Source organism: Oenanthe melanoleuca, chromosome 19 (assembly GCF_029582105.1).
Source record: "Oenanthe melanoleuca isolate GR-GAL-2019-014 chromosome 19, OMel1.0, whole genome shotgun sequence".
In the NCBI taxonomy this organism is placed as follows: Eukaryota; Metazoa; Chordata; class Aves; order Passeriformes; family Muscicapidae; genus Oenanthe; species Oenanthe melanoleuca.
This window is the reverse complement of record NC_079352.1, coordinates 7,605,473-7,624,351: the sequence shown is the minus strand read 5'-3', so window position 1 is coordinate 7,624,351 and position 18,879 is coordinate 7,605,473. Positions and strand designations below refer to the sequence as shown.

Below are 18,879 nucleotides of genomic sequence, written 5' to 3'. Positions count from 1 at the left end.
GGATGGATTTAGACTCTGTGGGTGTTTATTTCCTGGGGGGACTGCTGACATCCCTGCCATGGAGTATTTCCATCCCTGCCCTCTGCCCTGAGTCTCTGTCCAGGATGCTGGATGCACTGCCTCACACAGAGCCCACCCTCAGCCCTTTGCACTGTGCCAGGAGCTGGCAGGACAAACATCCCCTCCTCAGCTCCCCCTGGCTCCCAACCTCCCCCAGGCTGGCAGAGGTGACATTGGAGGGTTCAGATGGAGCCTGATCAAAGAATCACAGAATCACTAAGGTTGGAAAATATCTCTATGATGAGTGAATCCAACAGTCAGCCCAGCATCACTGTGTTCACCAACAAACCATGTCCTCAAGTGTCACATTCCCATGTTTCCTGAATGTTTCCAGGGATGGTGACTGTCCCTGGGCAGTTCCAGTGCTTGACAACCTTCTCCATGACGAAATGTCTCCTAATATCTAATCTAAAACTGCCCTCATGCAACCTGAGGCTATTTTCTCTCATCCTGGCAACCCAGGGATCCATCATCTTGGAGAGGTCTGGATGCCTCTGTCCATCAAGGCCTGCTTGATTTCCACAGGATGGAAAGTTTGGTGGGAACATCAGCTTGACCCTGGATTGCTGTGAACAGCAGGGGTGAAACTGTGCAATGAAAAAAAGTCTGATCAGAAACCAACACAGAAGAAGAAGGTGGAAGGGATAGATCTTCTTAAATTTGACTTGGGAAGGTTAAGGAGCTTCCTGGACCCTCTGGTAAGAACAGCTCCCCACAAAGTGTTTGTCTGGAGAGCATTTTGATCCAGAAGACAGAGAAATTCCTGGGAACATTTCTGGGACTGAAGGTGGATCAGTAGGGACTCAGAAGGCCAAAGGTGGGGATTGGGAAGGAGAGTGGCAAAGGGTCCCATGGACACCCGTTTATCTGGAGCCCTTGCTCAGGGCACACTGGGGTGCCAGGGGACACTCGGGTGCCAGGGGACACTCAGGTGCCAGGGGTCCCTGGCTCCAGCCCAGGGACTGATCCCAAATCCTGCCAGGGAAGGGTGAGTGAGCAGGCACCTCTCTTAAGGACCTGTCCTCAAGGTTTGCTTGGGACTGGTCACACAGCCCTCTCCCCCTTTGCTAGTTTCTGTAGATCCTTGAAAAGCTGGGTCTCTCCACTTCACTTTGATCACTGCTCTCCAGATTTTGCTCCAAGAGTGCAATTCACATGTAGTGTTTATGTAGGGACAGTCAATAAGTGAAATTTCTCAGCATGGAGGGGGTTATTCTGTACCTCTCTGGCTGGGAGGACATGTGTGCCTCCCCTCAGCTGTGGAAACTGCTCCAGTCACAACCTGCAAGTGCCTCCTCGTGCCTCTAGAGATGAGGAGTGTGAGCACACCTGGGTGTGTGCAGGGCCTATAAAGGCAGCAGGGCCCTGGGCATGGCAGGGTGCACCCCTGGGCTCCTGCTCTGTGCAGCTGTGCTGTCGTGATGGGTGAGTTTCCTGCTCAGGTGCACCTCACTCTGAGTGGTGCTGGGCTCAAATGAGACCTCACAGGGTGGGTGTGCAGAGAATGATGAGCAGCACAGCAGCTGGGAGTTCCCTGGGAGCAGGAGGGGTGCCAGAGCAAAGCAGCAAACACCACCCACGCCTGGTGCCAGCTGTGCCTGCCCCAGGCTGCCTGTGCCATGAGTTCCCACCCTCTGAAGGGAGGCAATGTGGGGCTTCACCTTAGTCCTTTCCCTGCTTGAGGCTGCTCAGGGATCCTCCCCAGGAGTGAGGGAGTGCAGGGGGTTGTTTGGGCCAGGAAATCTCCTCCTGTCTGCCTGGGGCACTGCAGCAGGACTGGGTGGTGATGGGCTCTTTCCCCCCAGGACTGCAGGCTGGCACACCCTGGCTGCTGCTGCCCACGCTGCTGGCAGTGCTGCTCCTCCGTGCCAGCGCCGGCCCCGCCAGGCCGGCCAAGCCCCCTGCTGCCTCTGCCAGCCCCAGGAGTGGTGAGTAGGGGCACCAGGGGGGCACTGGGGGGCCAGGGCAGCACACTCAGGCCTGCTCTGGGCCAGGGAGGGTGGCACAGCACCTCACACACACAACCCCTGGGTTTTACAGCCTGACTCCTGCCAGGTCCCTTCACCCCCCTGGTGGGTCTGTGCTGAAACCAACAGGGTTTTGCCAGACACCACAGCCTGGAAGGATTGCTGTGCCATGTTTGTTGGCTCAGCCCTAGGAGAGATCCTCCTAGCTATTTGGCTTTTTGTTTAGCTCTTGTTGGATTAGGGACATCCCCTTCCTCCCTTTAAGGGAGGGTTATACAACCTGCAAGACCTCTGAGTTCCATGAGTTGAACTGGAATTACCCATAGCAAATTGTCTCCCATGAGAGATGATGAGAGATTTTCCTAAGAAAAACAAATGAGATTGCAAATTAGTTTGGCTAGCAAGACATGAGACAGATAAATTATAACAAGCTGAGGGAAGAGACCCCTATAAGACCAAGGCCATGAGCCCCAGGGAAAACAAATTTTCATTACATATCCTCATCCAGTGGGGCATTTTGGATACTTCTGGTCCCTGCAAGAGCTGCAGCTCTATATATCAAGAGTAAATGGGCCAGACATACTTGGAGGACAGCATTGGCAATCCTGGAGATTTTTTCACCCTTCTTTCCTTGGCAAGATGCATTAGAAGGTTCCAAATGAAACAGCAAGTCATGAGAATAGGTTCTGGAGCTCTTACAGAGGCTCAGATGGTTTCAGGTTCGCTGAGGAGGAGGGAGTGGAGAAGCCACAGACAGAACCACTCCTTTCTGTCCTAGCCCTCAGTGACCTGCTTGCTGTCCCGGTAGACTGAGGGTGCTTGTCCCCGTGTCTGTGCAGCCGCAGGGTTCCCCCCCGACTGCAGCCGCCTGCCGCGGGGCAGCGCCAGCGGCGTGTACGTGATCCAGCCGGCGCGCTCGCCCCCGCGCGTGGTCTGGTGCGACATGGACACCGAGGGCAGGGGCTGGACCGTGGTCCAGAGGAACTCCCGCGACACCGAGCTCAACTGGAAGCAGTCCTGGACCACCTACAAGTACGGCTTCGGGAACGTGCACAGCGATTACTGGCTGGGCACCGAGTACCTGCACCTGCTGACGCAGCAGGGCACATACAAGGTGCGCTTCGTGGTGCGCGACAAGGGCAACGTCACCCACTACGCCGAGTACGACATCTTCAGGGTGGAGAGCGAGGCCAGCGGGTACCCCCTGAGGCTGGGCCGCCACTCCGGGGATGGGGACGACTACCTGACCCTCTACCACCCCAAGAAGGGCGGCATTCACGACAACATGAAGTTCAGCACGGTCGACAAGGACCAGGACCAGTACAGCGGGAACTGCGCCAAGAGCTACGGGGGGTGGTGGTACAACAGGTGCCAGAACGTCCTGCTCAACGCCAAGAACTACATTGTCTGGCCAGGCTTCTGTGACAGCGGTGACTGCGCGTCCTCCCTCATCCTGGTCAAACCCACAGATGTGTGCTGAGCACGCCCAGCCCCGGCAGAGAGGGGCTGCCACCGTCCCCAGCTCAGTGCCCCATTCCCACGCCGGTCCCAGTGCCCATCGCTCTGCTCACAGCTCCCGCTCCCTGCCCAGCCGCTGCCCGGAGCTCCGCGGCTCCGGAGCCGCTGCCCGGAGCGCTGGGCACACGGCAGCTCTGCCCGGTGCCGTGGTGCTGGCTGGCACGGGGGCACGGGCACTGCTTTGGGGTGGGACGTGCTGCCAGTTCCCCTCCCCTGCAGTCGGTGAACCCCGCTTTGCCCATGCCCTGCACACCCCCAGCTCTGCTACCCGTGGTGGGAGGAATCAGCTGCAATAAACCCTGGAGCCAGACTGTGCTGCCTCATGTCTGCCTGCACACAGCTGGGGGGGGATCACTCTGCCCAGTCTTCAGGGTGGCACACCTGGGGGGAAGCAAGTGTGTCAGGCAATATTCCTTTCAATGGCTTGTTCCAGCCACTGCACACTGGCTGTAAGGCTACAACTAGCCAACAGGGCCAGCAAAGCCCTGATCATGCAAAACATTCACTCATAGTTTGCCCCTGTTCGTGGCTGGGTGGTTGCTGTGCTGGGAAAGAGAAGAAACCATCACAGCCTGGAGTGTGGAGAGGGCAGTGGACTCCCCGAGGGTGTGAGTGATGTGGGTGAGTCAGTCCCACCATTCCTGCTGCAGACAGGGAATGTGTCTGTGAAGTTCCCTGGTGATGCAGGGCAGTTTGAACACAGGGCTTGAAAGAACCCACAGCTCTTCTCCCCACTCTGTGGAAGGAAAGCTGAGCTCAGGGAAGGTTTGTGGCTCAGAATGCTGAACATGGGAGTCTGGAGCCAAGGTCTGTGACCAAGGTCCCAGGGCACCCAGGAGAGCTATGGCAGTGCATCACTCCTGAGGAGCTGTCGAGTTCTCAAGGAGAATTCTTTGGCAGCCTTGGAGGCACCTGCAGGTGGGCAGCACTGCTCCATGGCAAGAGGGAGGTACGAGGGTGCTGCTGGCTGAGAAAGGCTCCCAGCTGGAGCTGACTTGAGAGTGGCACTTCTGGACTAAGAGATATGTCTGCTGGTTTAAAAAGTCATGGTGCTCCAGCCTGGTTGAACAGCCTAACAGAAGGGGTGAGGCTGGATGAAGGCTTGGGGCTCCTGACAAAGAGCATTCCAGCCAGCAGCCAGCCCTGAGTGATGCTGAGCTGCATTCCTGGCTCTCTGTTAGAGAACAGTTGCACTCGATGATCCTTGTGGGTCCCTCCAACTCAGAATATTCTGTGAATCTATGAGTACAGCCAGTGAGACATCTCCTGCTCTGTTCAGCACTGCTAGACCAACATCCTCCCCCTGCTCAGCATCAGGGACCACATCACAGGTACCGTGTCCACTGCTGAGCTGCCCAGTGCACAAAGTTATCACTGCACTGGAGCAATTCCATACAGACCCAAGCTGATCCAGAATCTTGAAATTCTGGGGTCCCTGCCATGTCAGGCTGTCTCAGCCCTCACACTGGCCCAGACAGACCAACCATATGGTGCTGTGTGTCCTTGCAGTGCTGTTGTTCCTTTCCACTCTCCCAGTTCCCCCCCAGCATCCACAAGGGTAATGGGGCAGGATGACATTGGCCTGGCTTTCCAGGTCATGGCTGGCAGGGTTGAATTGATCTGATGCTTCCCTCTCACCCTGTGCTTGCTGTTGGCTGTGTGATGTTACATTCCCTTTTTGGAAAATCCCCACCTTGGGATGCAACCCTCTTCTTTAAGTGAAAGTTTTGTCTCTAATTCCTCACTTGAGTTGTATGAAAAAATTTTACTTTGAAAACTTTTTCTTTCTGCACCAGGAGCCTCAGGTGTGCATTGGCAGGAAATGGGCAGCAGTTGCAAGGTGTTCCCAAGTAAGTGAAAGACACTATGCAGGTCTGAAAGTGATTTTATTCTGCAGGATGAACACAAACTGCAGCAGGGATGTCCTGGGGACATGGCCTGCCCTGGGCTCAGTATAGCTTAGGTTAGGTTAGCTGGTGATGATGGATACTTTTCTGCTGAAAACATCTGTACCCACAAAGCAGAAAGAACATAAGACATGCTGATCAGGAGGGTTTTAGGTTTCTGAGCACAGAGCTCTCTCCAGAAGGAGCATGCTTGGATATTACAGTGTTTATAAAGATGCATTCTAATAGTATTCCCTCCCAAAACCCACCAGAGGTGAATGGCCAGAGACAGAGCCAGGAACTTTGCTGCTTTTCAGGACAGGAGGAAAACAAAGCAGTTGTTGATCCAGAGGAACAACCCTATTCCCCCCCAAGGCCTCATCATCCAACAGGCCCCAGCAGGGCACTGGCCTGGCCATGTGCTCAGAAGGGCAGGAGTTCTAGTGGTATGCAGCTGGTTTGATGAGGATGGCCGAGGCTCTGCAGTTCCCCTTGCACAGTTTGCCCCATGTCAGGCCCCCCCTGACGTTCAGCTGCACAGAGTAACAGGCTGAGTACCACCACCCACCCCCATAGCGGGAGGCACAGTTCCCTCTGTAAGTATCCTGATCCCGATCCTTTGTGGAGAACTTCATGTTGTTGTGCACTTTCCTGGGGTTGTCTGAGTCCATGGCATCCTCTGCTGTCCCTGAGTGCGCTCCCAGCCTGAGCCTGTAGCCCTGGGACTCGTCATCCAAGCTGAACAGGTTGTAGTCTGCGAACTTCATGCTGTTTGCAGCATCCCAGATGACAAACCTGACCTGGTAGATCTTCTGCCTGGTGATCTGGTGGATGTACTCGGTGCCCAGCCAGAACTCAGTGTGCACGTTGCCAAAGCCGTGTTTGTAGGTGCTCCAGGACTCGGCCCAGGCGATGTCCGTGTCCTGCCGGTTCCTCTGGATGACGGTCCAGCCCCCGTCTGCTCCCCCCAGCTGGCAGGACACCATGATGGGGTGCAGCCCCACGGGCTGGATGATGTACACACCGCTGGGGCTGCCAGCAGGGACCTCACTGCAGTCCCTGGGCCAAGCTGGGGCAGGACAGAGGGGACAGAACAAAACCAGGGCATCAGAACAAGACCTTGGGCAGGAGGGAGTTTCACCTGGCCAGAGCACAGGGGGGATAGGCAGTTTTCCCAGCCCAGGGAAGTCAGTAGGTGAGAGTGGGTTGGCCTCAACCCTCTGTTCCTTTTCCACATGGAAGCCCCACTGAAAGGTCCCAGACTGACTGAACTATGCTGATATCAGTCCAAGAGACTGAATATGGGCACCAGTGGGCTCCTTTGGGTCTCCTGAAAATGAGATTGTGACACTACAGCAGGGTCATGCTGGGAGGAAGGTGAAGAGGACCTGGCCCCTGCCTGTGACTAAGGGAATGGGGAAAAATGATCCCTTCAAGTACAAAGCCCCCCTTCCCAGCCTGCACAGTGTACACACACACACACACACACACACACAGATACAGAGCACTGCAGCCTGAGCTAGGCACACCTCCACCATCCTCCATCTCAGCAGTGCCAGGGCTAGGGACAGTGCACAGTCCTGCCCTACCTAGAGCTGGCTGAACACATGCACACAACACCAGATGCCCACAGAGTGTTACCTACTGGTTCTCTTCAGAACACTCGATGAAGTGTTGGAGGGAGATTTCTTGAAGGAGTTTAGGGTTTGTGTGTGCACAGAATGGCCTGGTGCAGCCAAGACGAGCAGGGAAGCAAGGAGCAGAAGACACTGAGCTGGTAGAAAGGGACAAGAAGAAAAGAAGAAACGTGACCATCCTTCCCATGGTGCCAGCATTGCTGTTAACTCAAGCAGGCTGGGCAGCATCAGGCTGCTCCCTGCAAAGCCTCCTAAAGGGGTAGACAAGCTGCTCTTTCCCCCTTTACCTGATGTGGACAGGTCAAACACGGGGCAGTTTGGGGCAGAGCAAAGTACCCAACAGCTGCCTGAGCCCAGTTTCCTGGGGTGAGCCAGGAGCCAGGGGATGAGCAGCTGGTGGCCAGTGCCCCTCAGGGCCCCGGTGCCGCTGCTCAGTGTGCAAGAACCGGTGCATGGAGCCTCTCCCTCTTGCTGAGCTGCCCGAGCTCTGCTCTCCCTTTGCTGGCAAGGAGCCCCCACTGCCCAGCCTGTACTCACCCATTGCTCCTGTGGAAATGCCCTCTGGAGCCAGAGCTCTGCAGTGGGGCTGGCACTGAGGCATTTGTAGTGCCCTCTGCACTGGGCGGGCTCAGTGGGTCCTACCCCCTTTCCTGCTGGAAGAGATCAGGTTGGTTTCCTGCAGAAAACACCAGCTGAGGTGGTGAGGAGGTGCCTGTGGTTCTGGATTGCAAAGAAAATAATTCCTGTGCCAGCAAGAATCCTTGGAATGGTCTCTTCTGTGAGTGCTTAGTGACTTGGATGGAATTTCCCCTGGGAGCAGCATATTTGCAAACTTTGAAGAGTATTGCTCAGTAAACACTTGAATGCCACAGTCACCAGCCAGAGCAAACACAGGTCTGTCCCTGCCTCCCACCACTCAGCTGGTGCTGCCAGGTCGAGGGGCTCTTGTTTAATCTGCTCCAGTCCAGCCCAGCCTGGCTTTGGGTGGGGCAGCAGAGCAGCCCCAAGATCCCCAGGGATCTGAACTGTTGTGGGGCAGTGTTTGGAGCAGCTGCTGGGTTCTAGGGCACACAACATGGGCAGAGGGTCGTGGTGGAGGGGTCTGTGTCTGGGGGAAGCAGGAGAAGTCTTGACTCCCCAGTGGAACAGAGTCCTAACCTGTAGGAAGCAGCTGAAGGGTCTGATGAAAGGTTTCTGTGTCAGATGAGACAGTTGTGGCCTCTGGGCACTGGGTTTGGGAGAGTGGCCAGGCAGGATGAGAGGAAAGCAAGGAATGCCCAGGAATGGAGCAAAAGCAGGTGGATGGAGAGCAGCAATGGTGATGTGAGCATGTACAGAGGGGATCTAAGCATGCATGGAGGAAAACCAGAGGGGATTGAGAGTGCACAGAGGGATATCATGGTGGAACCCATAGGAACTGAGCACCCACAGAAGGGACAGTGAGATCTGAGCATTGGTGGAGGTCAGCAGAGGAATCTGAGGGAAACAGATTGATTCTTGTGAAAAACAGGGATGTGAACTTGCCCAGGGCAGAAAAGTCAGCACTAAAGAGATGCTGAAAGGACCAAAGAAGATCTAAGTGTTTGAGGAGGGGACAGATGAGGTCTGGGTGCACACAGAGGGAAATGGAGGGCACAAGAGTGGCAATGGTCTGTTCATGCAAGGAGAACAATGGAGGGGTTCTAAGAGAGCACATCAAGGGGAGCAAAGAGGACATGAAAGCAGCTGGAAAGGAATGGAGTGCATCTGAGAGTGGTTGCAAGTGTACAGAATGAGTAAGAGGGGATCCAGAGAAGCACTCAGAGGGAAGAGGGAATTTGGAAACATGCAAAGGTAGAATAGTTTGGTTGTAAGGCACTCAGAAAGGATGGCAGGGACAGGCAGTGCACAGAAGTAGAAGATCTGATACAATATCTGGCATGATAAATCTGGCTGTGTTCAGTGGGAACTTGTGAGATCACAGACTCCCTGTAGTGCAATTTGCCAACATGGCCTGGCCCAGCTGAATAGAACTTACACAATCCAGGTTCACAAATAGTGTGAGTTAGGGAAGGAACAGGAAAGCAGATTCAGAACTGTTGGTGATAAATACACTAACTACAGATTGTTAATATGTGTTATGACAGAAGGGATAGTAACAGGGATCTATTAGCTGTGAATATATATTAACCCAGTTATATATACATAACTATTCCCAGGTCTGCTCCAATGCAGTTGGAGGTGTGAAGCTCAACCAGAGGCCTCCCTTCAAGGGAGAAGGAGAGACATTGTCCATCTGCTGATCTCAAGCCAGCAGAGGTGCTTCCCCTCCGCTTTTTGCCCTGAGATCCCACTTTGATACCATGATTTTTGGCCAGCTTTGCTCCTGACATTGTTCCTTTGTTGGCCCTTGCTGGAGTCAGGGGCAGCCAAGGGAACCATCCTTTGTATTTCTCAACAAGTCCCATTGATTCTTGACCAACTTAAGGCAGCTCTAAAGCAAGTCTGTCAAGTTACTACTCTTGTCCCCCACCCTGCACTGTCACCATCACTGACAGCTCTGCAGCTGGGATCTTCACCCAGGGAAAGGAAATGCTGCCCAGTACCTGGTTTTAATGTCTGCAAGCCCAAGAACCCAATATTTCTATCACAAGCATAATCCAGGTTTTCAGAACTCTGTATTTCTATTTTAAGACTATTCCCATCCAAACGCTCAGCACAAGAAAAATAATTGCAGAAATTTTGGTTCTCTGGGGTGGATCCATGTGCTGAAGTCCCCTACACTGAATCCAGGGATCTGGAATCCTCTCTGGTATCCTGATGTCCACGTCTGGGGCAGGTCTGATGGACACAGAGGCATTGCCAGGTGGCCCTGGGAGACAGGAAGAGGAATGGAGAAAGGGGGAGCAGGGAGCACACCCTATTCCCAATAGGGTGTATATGGGGAGGACAGGGACACATGGAGCATTTGGGGGGTCCTTGGAGCAACTGATGGGCCCAAGGGTGAAGCTGTGGCATCCTGGGGGCAGCTGGGGTACCTGACTGTAACTGGTGCCCCCAAAGGGACAGCAAGGGTTCTAGGGAAAACAGGGGAAAGTTGCAGGGTTTCAGGGGCAATTAGGGAATCTAGGGGAAATAAAGGCATCCTGGAGTGCTACTGGGTGCAAGGGGGAGATCCTGGAATGGGCCAGAGGACAAAGGGAGTCCCAGGAGACATGGAGTGTCCTGTGAATTTAGGAGTGCTGGCCCACCCTTGGATACCTGGGTCCCCTTGTACTTGCAGGGAATCCCGAGGGACTGAGAATCCAGAGGGGATAAGGGAGCACCATGCTGTTCTGTGAAGAGCTCCAGGAGCATGGGGAATTTTAGAGTGCAGTTCAGCAGGTCATGAGTACTCACAGCAGCAGCAGAACAAATGCTGTGGAGCCAGCAGCCACAGCCAGCCCCAGGGTTGGGATGGAGCGCTGGGATTTCTCAGCATCAATCGACTGCAGCACAGTGCTGAACACACTCTGCAGCTCTTTCTCTTCCTCCACGCTTCCCTCTGACACTGTAGGACCCAGACTCCTCAGATCATGGGGTCCTGCACCCAGGGACCAGCTATCCCTGCAGCTCTTGCTCCAGCCACAGACCCCCCTGTCCCCAGTGACCCAGGCATCTGGGGGACCCTGCTCCACCCACACGCTGCCAGAGGAGTCAGGCCCAGGGAACACATGCTCTGATCCACCTGTCCACCATGAAGCCAGGTGTCCTGGCACCCTGCTCACCCCCTTGCCATGGCCCAGGTGTCCCAGGTCCCCCTCTGCTCCACGCTGCTCCCTGCCCCAGGGCACTCAGCTGTCTGGGCTCACCGTTCAGGTAGAAGAACTTGCGGATAATGGGCTTGGAAGGCTCCCCCAGGTTACAGGCAACAGTTCCTGGAGCAGGCTCCTCAATGGTCAGACTGAAGGGCTTCTCTGGATTCCCATTCACCTTCTTGAACAGTGCCATGTCCTGTGTGCGCAGCTGGGGCGTGGGGGACACATCAGCACCACCCAGACCAGCAGGCACACAGAACTGTGCACCTGTGTCCTGTACATCCTTGACATGTCCCCTCCGTGCTTCTTGCAATCCTGGCTGGTGCAGTGCACACACCTCCCATCCCACATGCACGTACAGCCAGGGATGCACAACCAGGGCGTACACAAAACTCACTCCCTGCACATGCAGGAAGAACTTCCCTGGGAGTGTGAGGCCCTGTGGAGCAGAGCATCTCATCCCCTGTTGTTTGTTAGCCAGTCAGAGGACTCCAAGAGGACAACCTCTCTGTAATGAGTTATTTTTGCTTACTGGGTTAGCACCCAGGTACCAATAAACATTTTACTGTCAAAGTGAGACATGGAAGATAAGCTGGATTTCTGACTGACAGCAAGTCCCTTTACACTGTAAAAGTCACAGCAAACTTCTGCAAAGCAGAAAGCTGCTATACATTTTCCTGAAAATGTGTGGAGTTTCTCCCATGAATAGGGACACCTATTTCCCTGTTAATCCCCCAGGGGTTGAGTGAAGAAATCTGTGTACATTATTGTTGTCTTGGTGGTAAATTATATTGGGGTCCTATTCAATATTATTTCTTTTGCTAGCTTTAATATAGATTCCTTGATATGGTGCACTGTTCTATGTTATACTATAAACTAATAGTAGTTCTTCTATACTGTGTAGTAATTCTGATTAAGATCTTTCATCTATTTTGCCTGTTCATTTGTTTATTAAATAATTCATTTTTAGAAATATATCTGATTTGCCATCATTAGGATTTGTCAGCCAAAATAATTCTTGAGATTTAAACTGTTTGCAAATTCTGAGGCTAAGGAAGGATTTACCTTCATCTGAACCCATCTCTCTGAAAGAGTCTAAATACACAAAGGAATCCTTTCTGACCCTCAGACTCAGCAGCAGGGCTTCTTAAATAAATTTTGTCTGAGGCTTCCACTCTCCCCATGACACCCTGGCACAGGTAAGATGTGGCTGCCCCATCCCTGGAAGTGTCCAATGCCATGTTGGCTGGGGCTTGGAGCAGCCTGGGACAGTGGAAGGTGTCCCTGTACACATTCCAGGGGACTGGAATGACAGAAGCTTTGAGGTCTTTTTGAACCCAAACCATCCCGTGATTTTGATTCTACATTTGCACACACGGATCTGTGAACACACAGCCTGCTTCACACGAGCAAGCATCCTGTGTGTGCTTACAGCTGCTCCCTCCAGCCCAGACCCTGCTGGGGCAGCAGCCACTGTACCTGCAGCAGTCCCTCTCAGAATGTCTGCTCACCCCTTGCAAGACCATGTGCAACTCACATTTGGGACAAACAGCCAGGTGACGGGCGTGCCTCTGGGGATCTTGAAAGGCACGTTGCAGTGCAGCACAATGGTTTCATCTGTGTAGGTCCACATGTCCTGCACTGGGAGCATTGACAGGCTCATGAGCTCACGTCTGCACGTGCACTGACAGATGATGGTGCTGTGCTGGCTGCAGGGATGGGCACATGGGCAGGTGTGCTCAGCGTGGGACCATGGGTGAGAAATGCGAGGAATCCCCAGAGATTTTTGTGGTGAAATCCTGTCTTTTGGATCAACTTTGCTCACTATAATCTCATTACAATTCTGAACACACCTCCATCCCAAAAGCTACTGCCCCCAATGTATGACCACCCTTGCTGAGCACACATTCTGCATTTTTCTAGCCCAGATCTTTAAAAGCTACATTAGACCATTCAAACCTCAGTCAGTACCAGAAGTGTAACTGGAGTCACTCAAGTGCCACCAAACATAAAAAATACTACAAAAATAATCTAAGAATGGGGGAAGCTGAGGAAGATTTCCTTACCCTTAACACTACAGTGTCTCATGTCCCCATACCTGGGCAGTCCAGGGCAAACTGACAGTCCACAAAGCGGCAGGTAGCACATTGGAAGACACGGGCATCTGGCTGGAATCCTGGGAAAGAGAGACTTGGTGGTCCCAGGGAAGTGGGAGATGTACTAGGAGACAGGGGAGGGCAAGGCAGAAGGACAGGCACTCACCACAGGGTGGGATGCAGGCTGGAACTGGTGGGGAGGAAGCAGCATTAGACTGGGCATCACTGGGGACCCACATCCTTGTAATGAGCTGCCAGGATTCAGCCCTTGGCCAGCCCAGATGGGGTCCCTGGGAGTTTCTCTAGGACAGGGGGTCCCAGGGTGGCCACATACCTTTCTCCAGCTCGCTCAGCTTCACCCAGATTGTGTTGACAGCTTCCCTCAGAGATGCTCTAAAGGGTTCTGGTGTGTCCCAAATGTCCAGGTAAGACAATGTGCCCTCCCCCTGGTCCCCATAAACATTTCCCAGACCCCACAGATACCTTAAACAACTCATTTTGACTCCATATATCCCTCCTGAAGTTAGATATAGTCCCAAATATCCTCTCAAACTCCCCAAGAAGCTGTATACCTTGAAACCCATACACTCTCAGGATTCCCCAAATATCCCTTTACAGCTTCCAGACCTTCATATATCTTCTATTTCACCTCCACCTCTCCCCCTCCAAGGCCTCCACATCCCACCTCCCTTGCCCCATGTCTCATGTCCCATGTCCTGTCTCACATCCCTCACTGCTCACTATTGCCCTTTTGGTCCTCTATAAAATTCATAGCGTCGATGACGATGTCCCGAAGTTCCTCACGCTGTCCTGACCCTAGAACCAGTACAGGGACACAGGAATCAGTACAGGATTAGGGTTGGAGCTTCAGGGATGGCAAAGTCCAGTAAAGTTTGGGGGTTTCTGGGGAGTCCTGGAGTCCTGAACAAGATTTAAGGAATACTAGGAAAGGTCAGGTGTCCCTGTGGATTCCTAGGGTCCTAGGTAGGGCCAAGGGGTCCCTGGTGTGTCCTTGGTCATGGTTGGGTCATTCTCAAGGTTCCAGCCAGGTTTGGGATTCCCAAAGGTCCTTGGGGGCAAAATCAGGACTGAGAAGACCTTGGCATGGTTCTGAGGCCAGGTTGGGTCCATAGGGTCCCCAGCTTCCTGGGATCCTACTCAGTGTCATTGTGAGGGCCTTGGCTGAAATGGGAGACCCCAGAGGGCTCTGGGGTGCTGTTCAGGGTGGGGATCCCCTTTGGGATGGATGTCCCTGGTGGAAAGGAGGGACCAGTCCTGGGGCAGGATCCTTGTTGGGTTGGTGTTCCCAGGGACTCATGACATACCTACAGTGACAGATGCAAGTTGTTTAGCAGCTCTGACAAGGTCTGCAATGCATATTTTATGTCTGGGGTGGTCGACAGGGAGCCCAGTAACGTAACTGCAGAGCCGTGCCCGCTGAAGGGGGGGCCCAAAGCACAGCAGGCAGGGATGCACCTCAGGGAGGCAAGACATCAGGACCCACAGCCACAAGGCAGGGTTTCTAGGGTGCCAGGGGACTAACATCAGCATCAGGGCCACAAACCACCAGCCCATGACCCCAAAGCCAGCACCCAAGTGCCCGGGTTCCCAGGACAAAGGAAGGGTTCCAAGGCGGAACCCGGGCGCCTGGGTCGCCAGGGAACCACACAAGGTGGGAGGCCACACTCCAGCCAGCCACACCGACCTCACACCAGCCAAAGGTGTGGGCAAAACCAGCAAGGACTGTGTAAGGGTCATGTTGGAGTAGGAAGAACTGAGCCAGCCCAAGGTTACAGCAGCACCTCTGCCAAACACAGCTGGGACTGTCTGGGACATGGTGCTTGTATGTGTGTCCTGAGGAGATTCTTCTGCCTCTCTTCTATAGTGTACTGAGTAGAGGGACACACACCTGGTGTGATGTAAGGTATTAGATCATTCAGCTCTCCAAAACAGAGACAGAGACAAAGAGAGAAGCTACAAAATATTATCATTAACTACAAAGCAAAAGATTCAGAAAGCAGCTGTTCGTTTTACAGGGACAAGAGGTTCCTAATGCAGGAAGCAACACATGAAAGTGTTTGCAGGTGAAAAACAAGCATGAGACCAAAGATTCCTGTGAAACCCCAGTACCACTAGAAGGCAGAAGAGCTGACCCAGCACATGCTAAAACATTTAATAAATGCAAGTTGCTATTTCCATCCAGCTTGCAAATGTTCACTCTCATCCCTCTCCTGTTAATGAGCACTGAGACAGTGACCCACAGCTGGCAGCCATGGTCACTACACAGATGTATCAGGTATCTGCTCCCAAGCAGACTCACATGGAGGTTTGCAGGGACATGGGGTACAAACTCCAACACTGGTAAATCCTAAGGTGACTCTCTTGGTTTTGTTCTTGGGATGATTGGGCTGAGAGCCAAGTTGCAGATCCTGTTTCCTTCTCATGAGAAGATTCCAGATTGTATGTGTTTGCTTTTGTTGGCTTTACAGTAATGACAGGCACACACTTGAACAATTACATATTATTAGAAATAAACTTTTAATGTGCTCCCATCTGAGAAGAGTCTGGTTGTCAGTATTTGACTATTTCTTGCACTGGGGAAGGTGGGTTTGGGGACTGTGGGATATGTGGCAGGTATCTTGCACCCCAGATCTGGGGCTTTTACTCACTGTCTGTAGAAGAGAGAACAAGAATTCTAGTGTTGTGCTTCTAAACATGGCTTTGGTTTGGGGTGAATGGAAATATGGATGCTTCATGCTGCCCTGTCACAGCATCCTCCCTTTAGGGCTGGGTGGCAGCTCAGCTGGTGGTGTGGTGCTGCCCTGCATGAGAGGATGGGTGCTGGTAGAATTCAGATCCCATCAGTTCCTGTGTGTGAGCATCTCGAGGCAATGGCTCTGCAGTTGCAGTGATGGCAATCACCCAGGCACAGGAGCTTTCTGTCCCTCCAGCTGAAACACAGCAAATACCTGGCAGAGCAGCTGATGTGTGGGAGGGATGAGGATCTGCTGTCACAGGGGTTGTGTGTCTGGTTCCTGAGGACCTGAATCAGAGACAGATCACTGAGGATGTGGAATCTCAGCCCTCGGTGCTGCTGCTGCTGCCGCCGCTCTGAGGCCGCGGGCGGTTCTGAGGCTGCGGCCGCTGCCGGCCCGGTGCCGCTGCAATCCCGCGGGCAGGTGCCGATGGAGCCCGGCTGGCACTGCCGGCCCGGTGCCGCTGCAATCCCGCGGGCAGGTGCCGATGGAGCCCGGCTGGCACTGCCGGCCCGGTGCCGCTGCAATCCCCACAGCAGCGCTGCCGTCGCCTCAGGAGCCGCTCGGGCCCCGGCCCGCAGCCCCGAGTGCGGCTGTGCCTTCATCTCTGCACCGCCACAGCCCGAGCTCGTTTGCCACCTTCCTCCTGCTCTGCCCTTCTCGGGGGCAGCACCAGGGGCTGGCCCAGCGGGTTTCCTCCCGCAGCGCTCCCTGTCAGAGCTGCTTTGCCCGGGCACCGCGGGGGTCCCGCAGCCCGGGGCTGATCCTGCCCAGCGCCGGCGGGGCCCTGAGGGGGAAGCGGCCATCGCGGGCACGAGCAGCTCCCCAGGGGACACGGGGACACATGGGGGACATGGGGGACACACGGGAACACACGGGCGCATGGAGGAACACGTGGGGACACAGGGGGACAGATGCTGGGCACCGCTTCCCTGTGACCCCATTCCCTCAGAGCGGTGACCTGCCCAGGGGCACTGAGCTGGGCAGCATCAGGCTGCTCCCTGCAAAGCCTGCCAAAGGGGTAGACAAGCTGCTCTTTCCCCCTTTACCTGATGTGGACAGGTCAAACACGGGGCAGTTTGGGGCAGAGCGAAGTACCCAACAGCTGCCTGAGCCCAGTTTCACTCCTGGTGCCTGGAGCAGGCCCTGCCTGGGGTGAGCCAGGAGCCAGGGGATGAGCAGCTGGTGGCCAGTGCCCCTCAGGGCCCCGGTGCCGCTGCCCAGTGTGCAAGAACCGGTGCATGGAGCCTCTCCCTCTTGCTGAGCTGCCCGAGCTCTGCTCTCCCTTTGCTGGCAAGGAGCCCCCACTGCCCAGCCTGTACTCACCCATTGCTCCTGTGGAAATGGCCTCTGGAGCCAGAGCTCTGCAGTGGGGCTGGCACTGAGGCATTTGTAGTGCCCTCTGCACTGGGCGGGCTCAGTGGGTTCTTTGAATTAGTTCCATCATGTCCTTCTTTCACCCCAAACAGAACACAACATCCACATCCAAGGTCTCCAGCTCGAATGGAGCCTCCAATGAAAAAAGTGAAGAAGGCAGAGAAGCCAATTTAATTCATGTTCTTCATTCTTCATTCATGTTCTGTATTAATGTTCTGAATTATTTGTTCTTCCTTCTTGTTCTACCTTCCTTTTCCTATTCCTATTTCTATTTCAATGTTCATTGTTATTTCATTTCCTGTTCTCTATTCATCTTCTTTCATGGTTGTAATTAATTGTTCACCTATAGTTCTTAGTTCTTCTTGTTCTTATTTCATCCTCCTACAATCTCTTGCAAGACATATTTGGACAATAAACAACACAGCATTGAAAGGAACTTACTTTGCTATACTTTTCCCTAGATGTGCTCCTTATTACAAGCCTTGTCACGTCACTGGAAATGAACTTGACTGGTCACTACTGCAGACAGCTGCCTTTGATGCTGGTTTTCTTTCTCATACTGTATGCAACAAAAAGCTCAAGAAATTAGGGATAAGAAAAAATCTTGAAAGGTGAAAAAACAAAATGGAAGCAATAGTGATTAAAGACATTAAAGCTAAGATGTGCCACAGAGGAGTTGCAGGACTCTCCCATACTCACGTCTGACAAAGAACAGCAGAAGGTGGCTGACACTGTCAGGATGCAGGAACTATATTCCCTTTCCATGTTGTCAGGTTTCCCCATCCTTGCAAGCAGATTTGAGAGCCCTCCATGGTTTATTTCCTCTGCTGGCTCATAAGTCAGGTCTGAATTCCCTCAGCAAAACATCCCTGCCATAGAGCTTTGGGGCAGGAAGGACTAAGGGTGAACAGAGTGTGTTTTGGAAAGGGGCAGGTGGGTGTTGAAGGGGAGAACTTTGTTTGTCTTCCCCCACAGCCTTGGGGACATTGGCAAGAGCAGTTTCATTGTCTTCTTTACGGACAGTCCAGCTGACAGAAAACCTGACTTGGAGGAAATGGTGCAAAGGCTTCACCCACAGAGACTCGGCCCTGAACCCCAGAGGAGAAAGGAGTCTGTGCCTCAACAACCCCACAGCTCAGTGAAGTGCTCACTGCATCTCTGGCATGAGGAACAGCACCCCACTGCTTCCCTGGCAAAGGCTGATCCCAATGCAGGCTCCAAAGCAGCCTCTGGGTTTGCTGTGCCAAACCACCGAGACCAATGTCTGTAACCAGGTGAAAGCAGCAGGTTTGGTGATTCTCTCACATGGACTGAGCTCTGTGGGGCTGCTGACTCTAACCACAGCCTCTGCCCAGGGGCTGCTTTGGGGATCCCTTGCTTGGTGAGGAAATAAGCATAAATGGACTTTGGACTTCATCTGGGACTTTGTGGTTGTTCCAGTACCTTGCCCATGGCGACTCACACTGACAGTTCTGCACAGCAAAGCCAGGCTTACTACCCACTCCACAATGCATGAAGAAACTAAGAACATGAAATGCCACAGAACAGGACACTTAGAACTGGCTTAGCTGTAACTCAAATCTTAAACTGATTAAAAGAAAAACAGGCCTCTCCTGTCCAGCCAGGAAATCTTTCAAGCACCTTTCAGACACTAACAGGGCTCCAAAAGGGCTGGAGAGGGACTTGGCACAACAGCCTCCAATGACAAGACAAGCGGGAACAGCTTCACACTGCAGGATGGCAGGGTTAGATTTGGTTTTGGGAACAAATTCTTCCCTGTGAGGATCATGATGCCTTGGCACAGGT

General features: G+C 53.5%; 3 protein-coding genes across 3 annotated transcripts; 1 reads left to right on the top strand and 2 right to left on the bottom strand.

Annotated features, from left to right (window-relative positions):
• Positions 1 to 1,269: 1,269 nt before the first annotated feature.
• Positions 1,270 to 5,312, top strand: LOC130261116 (fibrinogen-like protein 1-like protein). Its single transcript, XM_056507033.1, has 3 exons — positions 1,270 to 1,485; positions 1,866 to 1,988; positions 2,867 to 5,312. Exons 1-3 carry the CDS (start codon positions 1,482 to 1,484, stop codon positions 3,505 to 3,507), a joined length of 768 nt encoding a protein of 255 aa, XP_056363008.1. The 5' UTR covers positions 1,270 to 1,481; the 3' UTR covers positions 3,508 to 5,312.
• Positions 5,313 to 5,412: 100 nt separating this feature from the next.
• Positions 5,413 to 7,818, bottom strand: LOC130261115 (fibrinogen-like protein 1-like protein). The gene is made up of 3 exons (XM_056507031.1): positions 7,606 to 7,818; positions 7,077 to 7,205; positions 5,413 to 6,500 (listed from the first exon to the last, which is right to left on the bottom strand). The coding sequence occupies exons 1-3, from the start codon at positions 7,667 to 7,669 to the stop codon at positions 5,872 to 5,874; spliced, it is 822 nt and encodes a 273-aa protein (XP_056363006.1). The 5' UTR covers positions 7,670 to 7,818; the 3' UTR covers positions 5,413 to 5,871.
• A 1,876-nt stretch (positions 7,819 to 9,694) lies between these two features.
• Positions 9,695 to 14,549, bottom strand: SPACA6 (sperm acrosome associated 6). Its single transcript, XM_056507030.1, has 9 exons — positions 14,266 to 14,549; positions 13,682 to 13,756; positions 13,275 to 13,343; positions 13,107 to 13,130; positions 12,943 to 13,020; positions 12,382 to 12,485; positions 10,899 to 11,052; positions 10,447 to 10,597; positions 9,695 to 9,919 (listed from the first exon to the last, which is right to left on the bottom strand). The coding sequence occupies exons 1-9, from the start codon at positions 14,513 to 14,515 to the stop codon at positions 9,826 to 9,828; spliced, it is 999 nt and encodes a 332-aa protein (XP_056363005.1). The 5' UTR covers positions 14,516 to 14,549; the 3' UTR covers positions 9,695 to 9,825.
• Between the last annotated feature and the right edge of the window lie 4,330 nt (positions 14,550 to 18,879).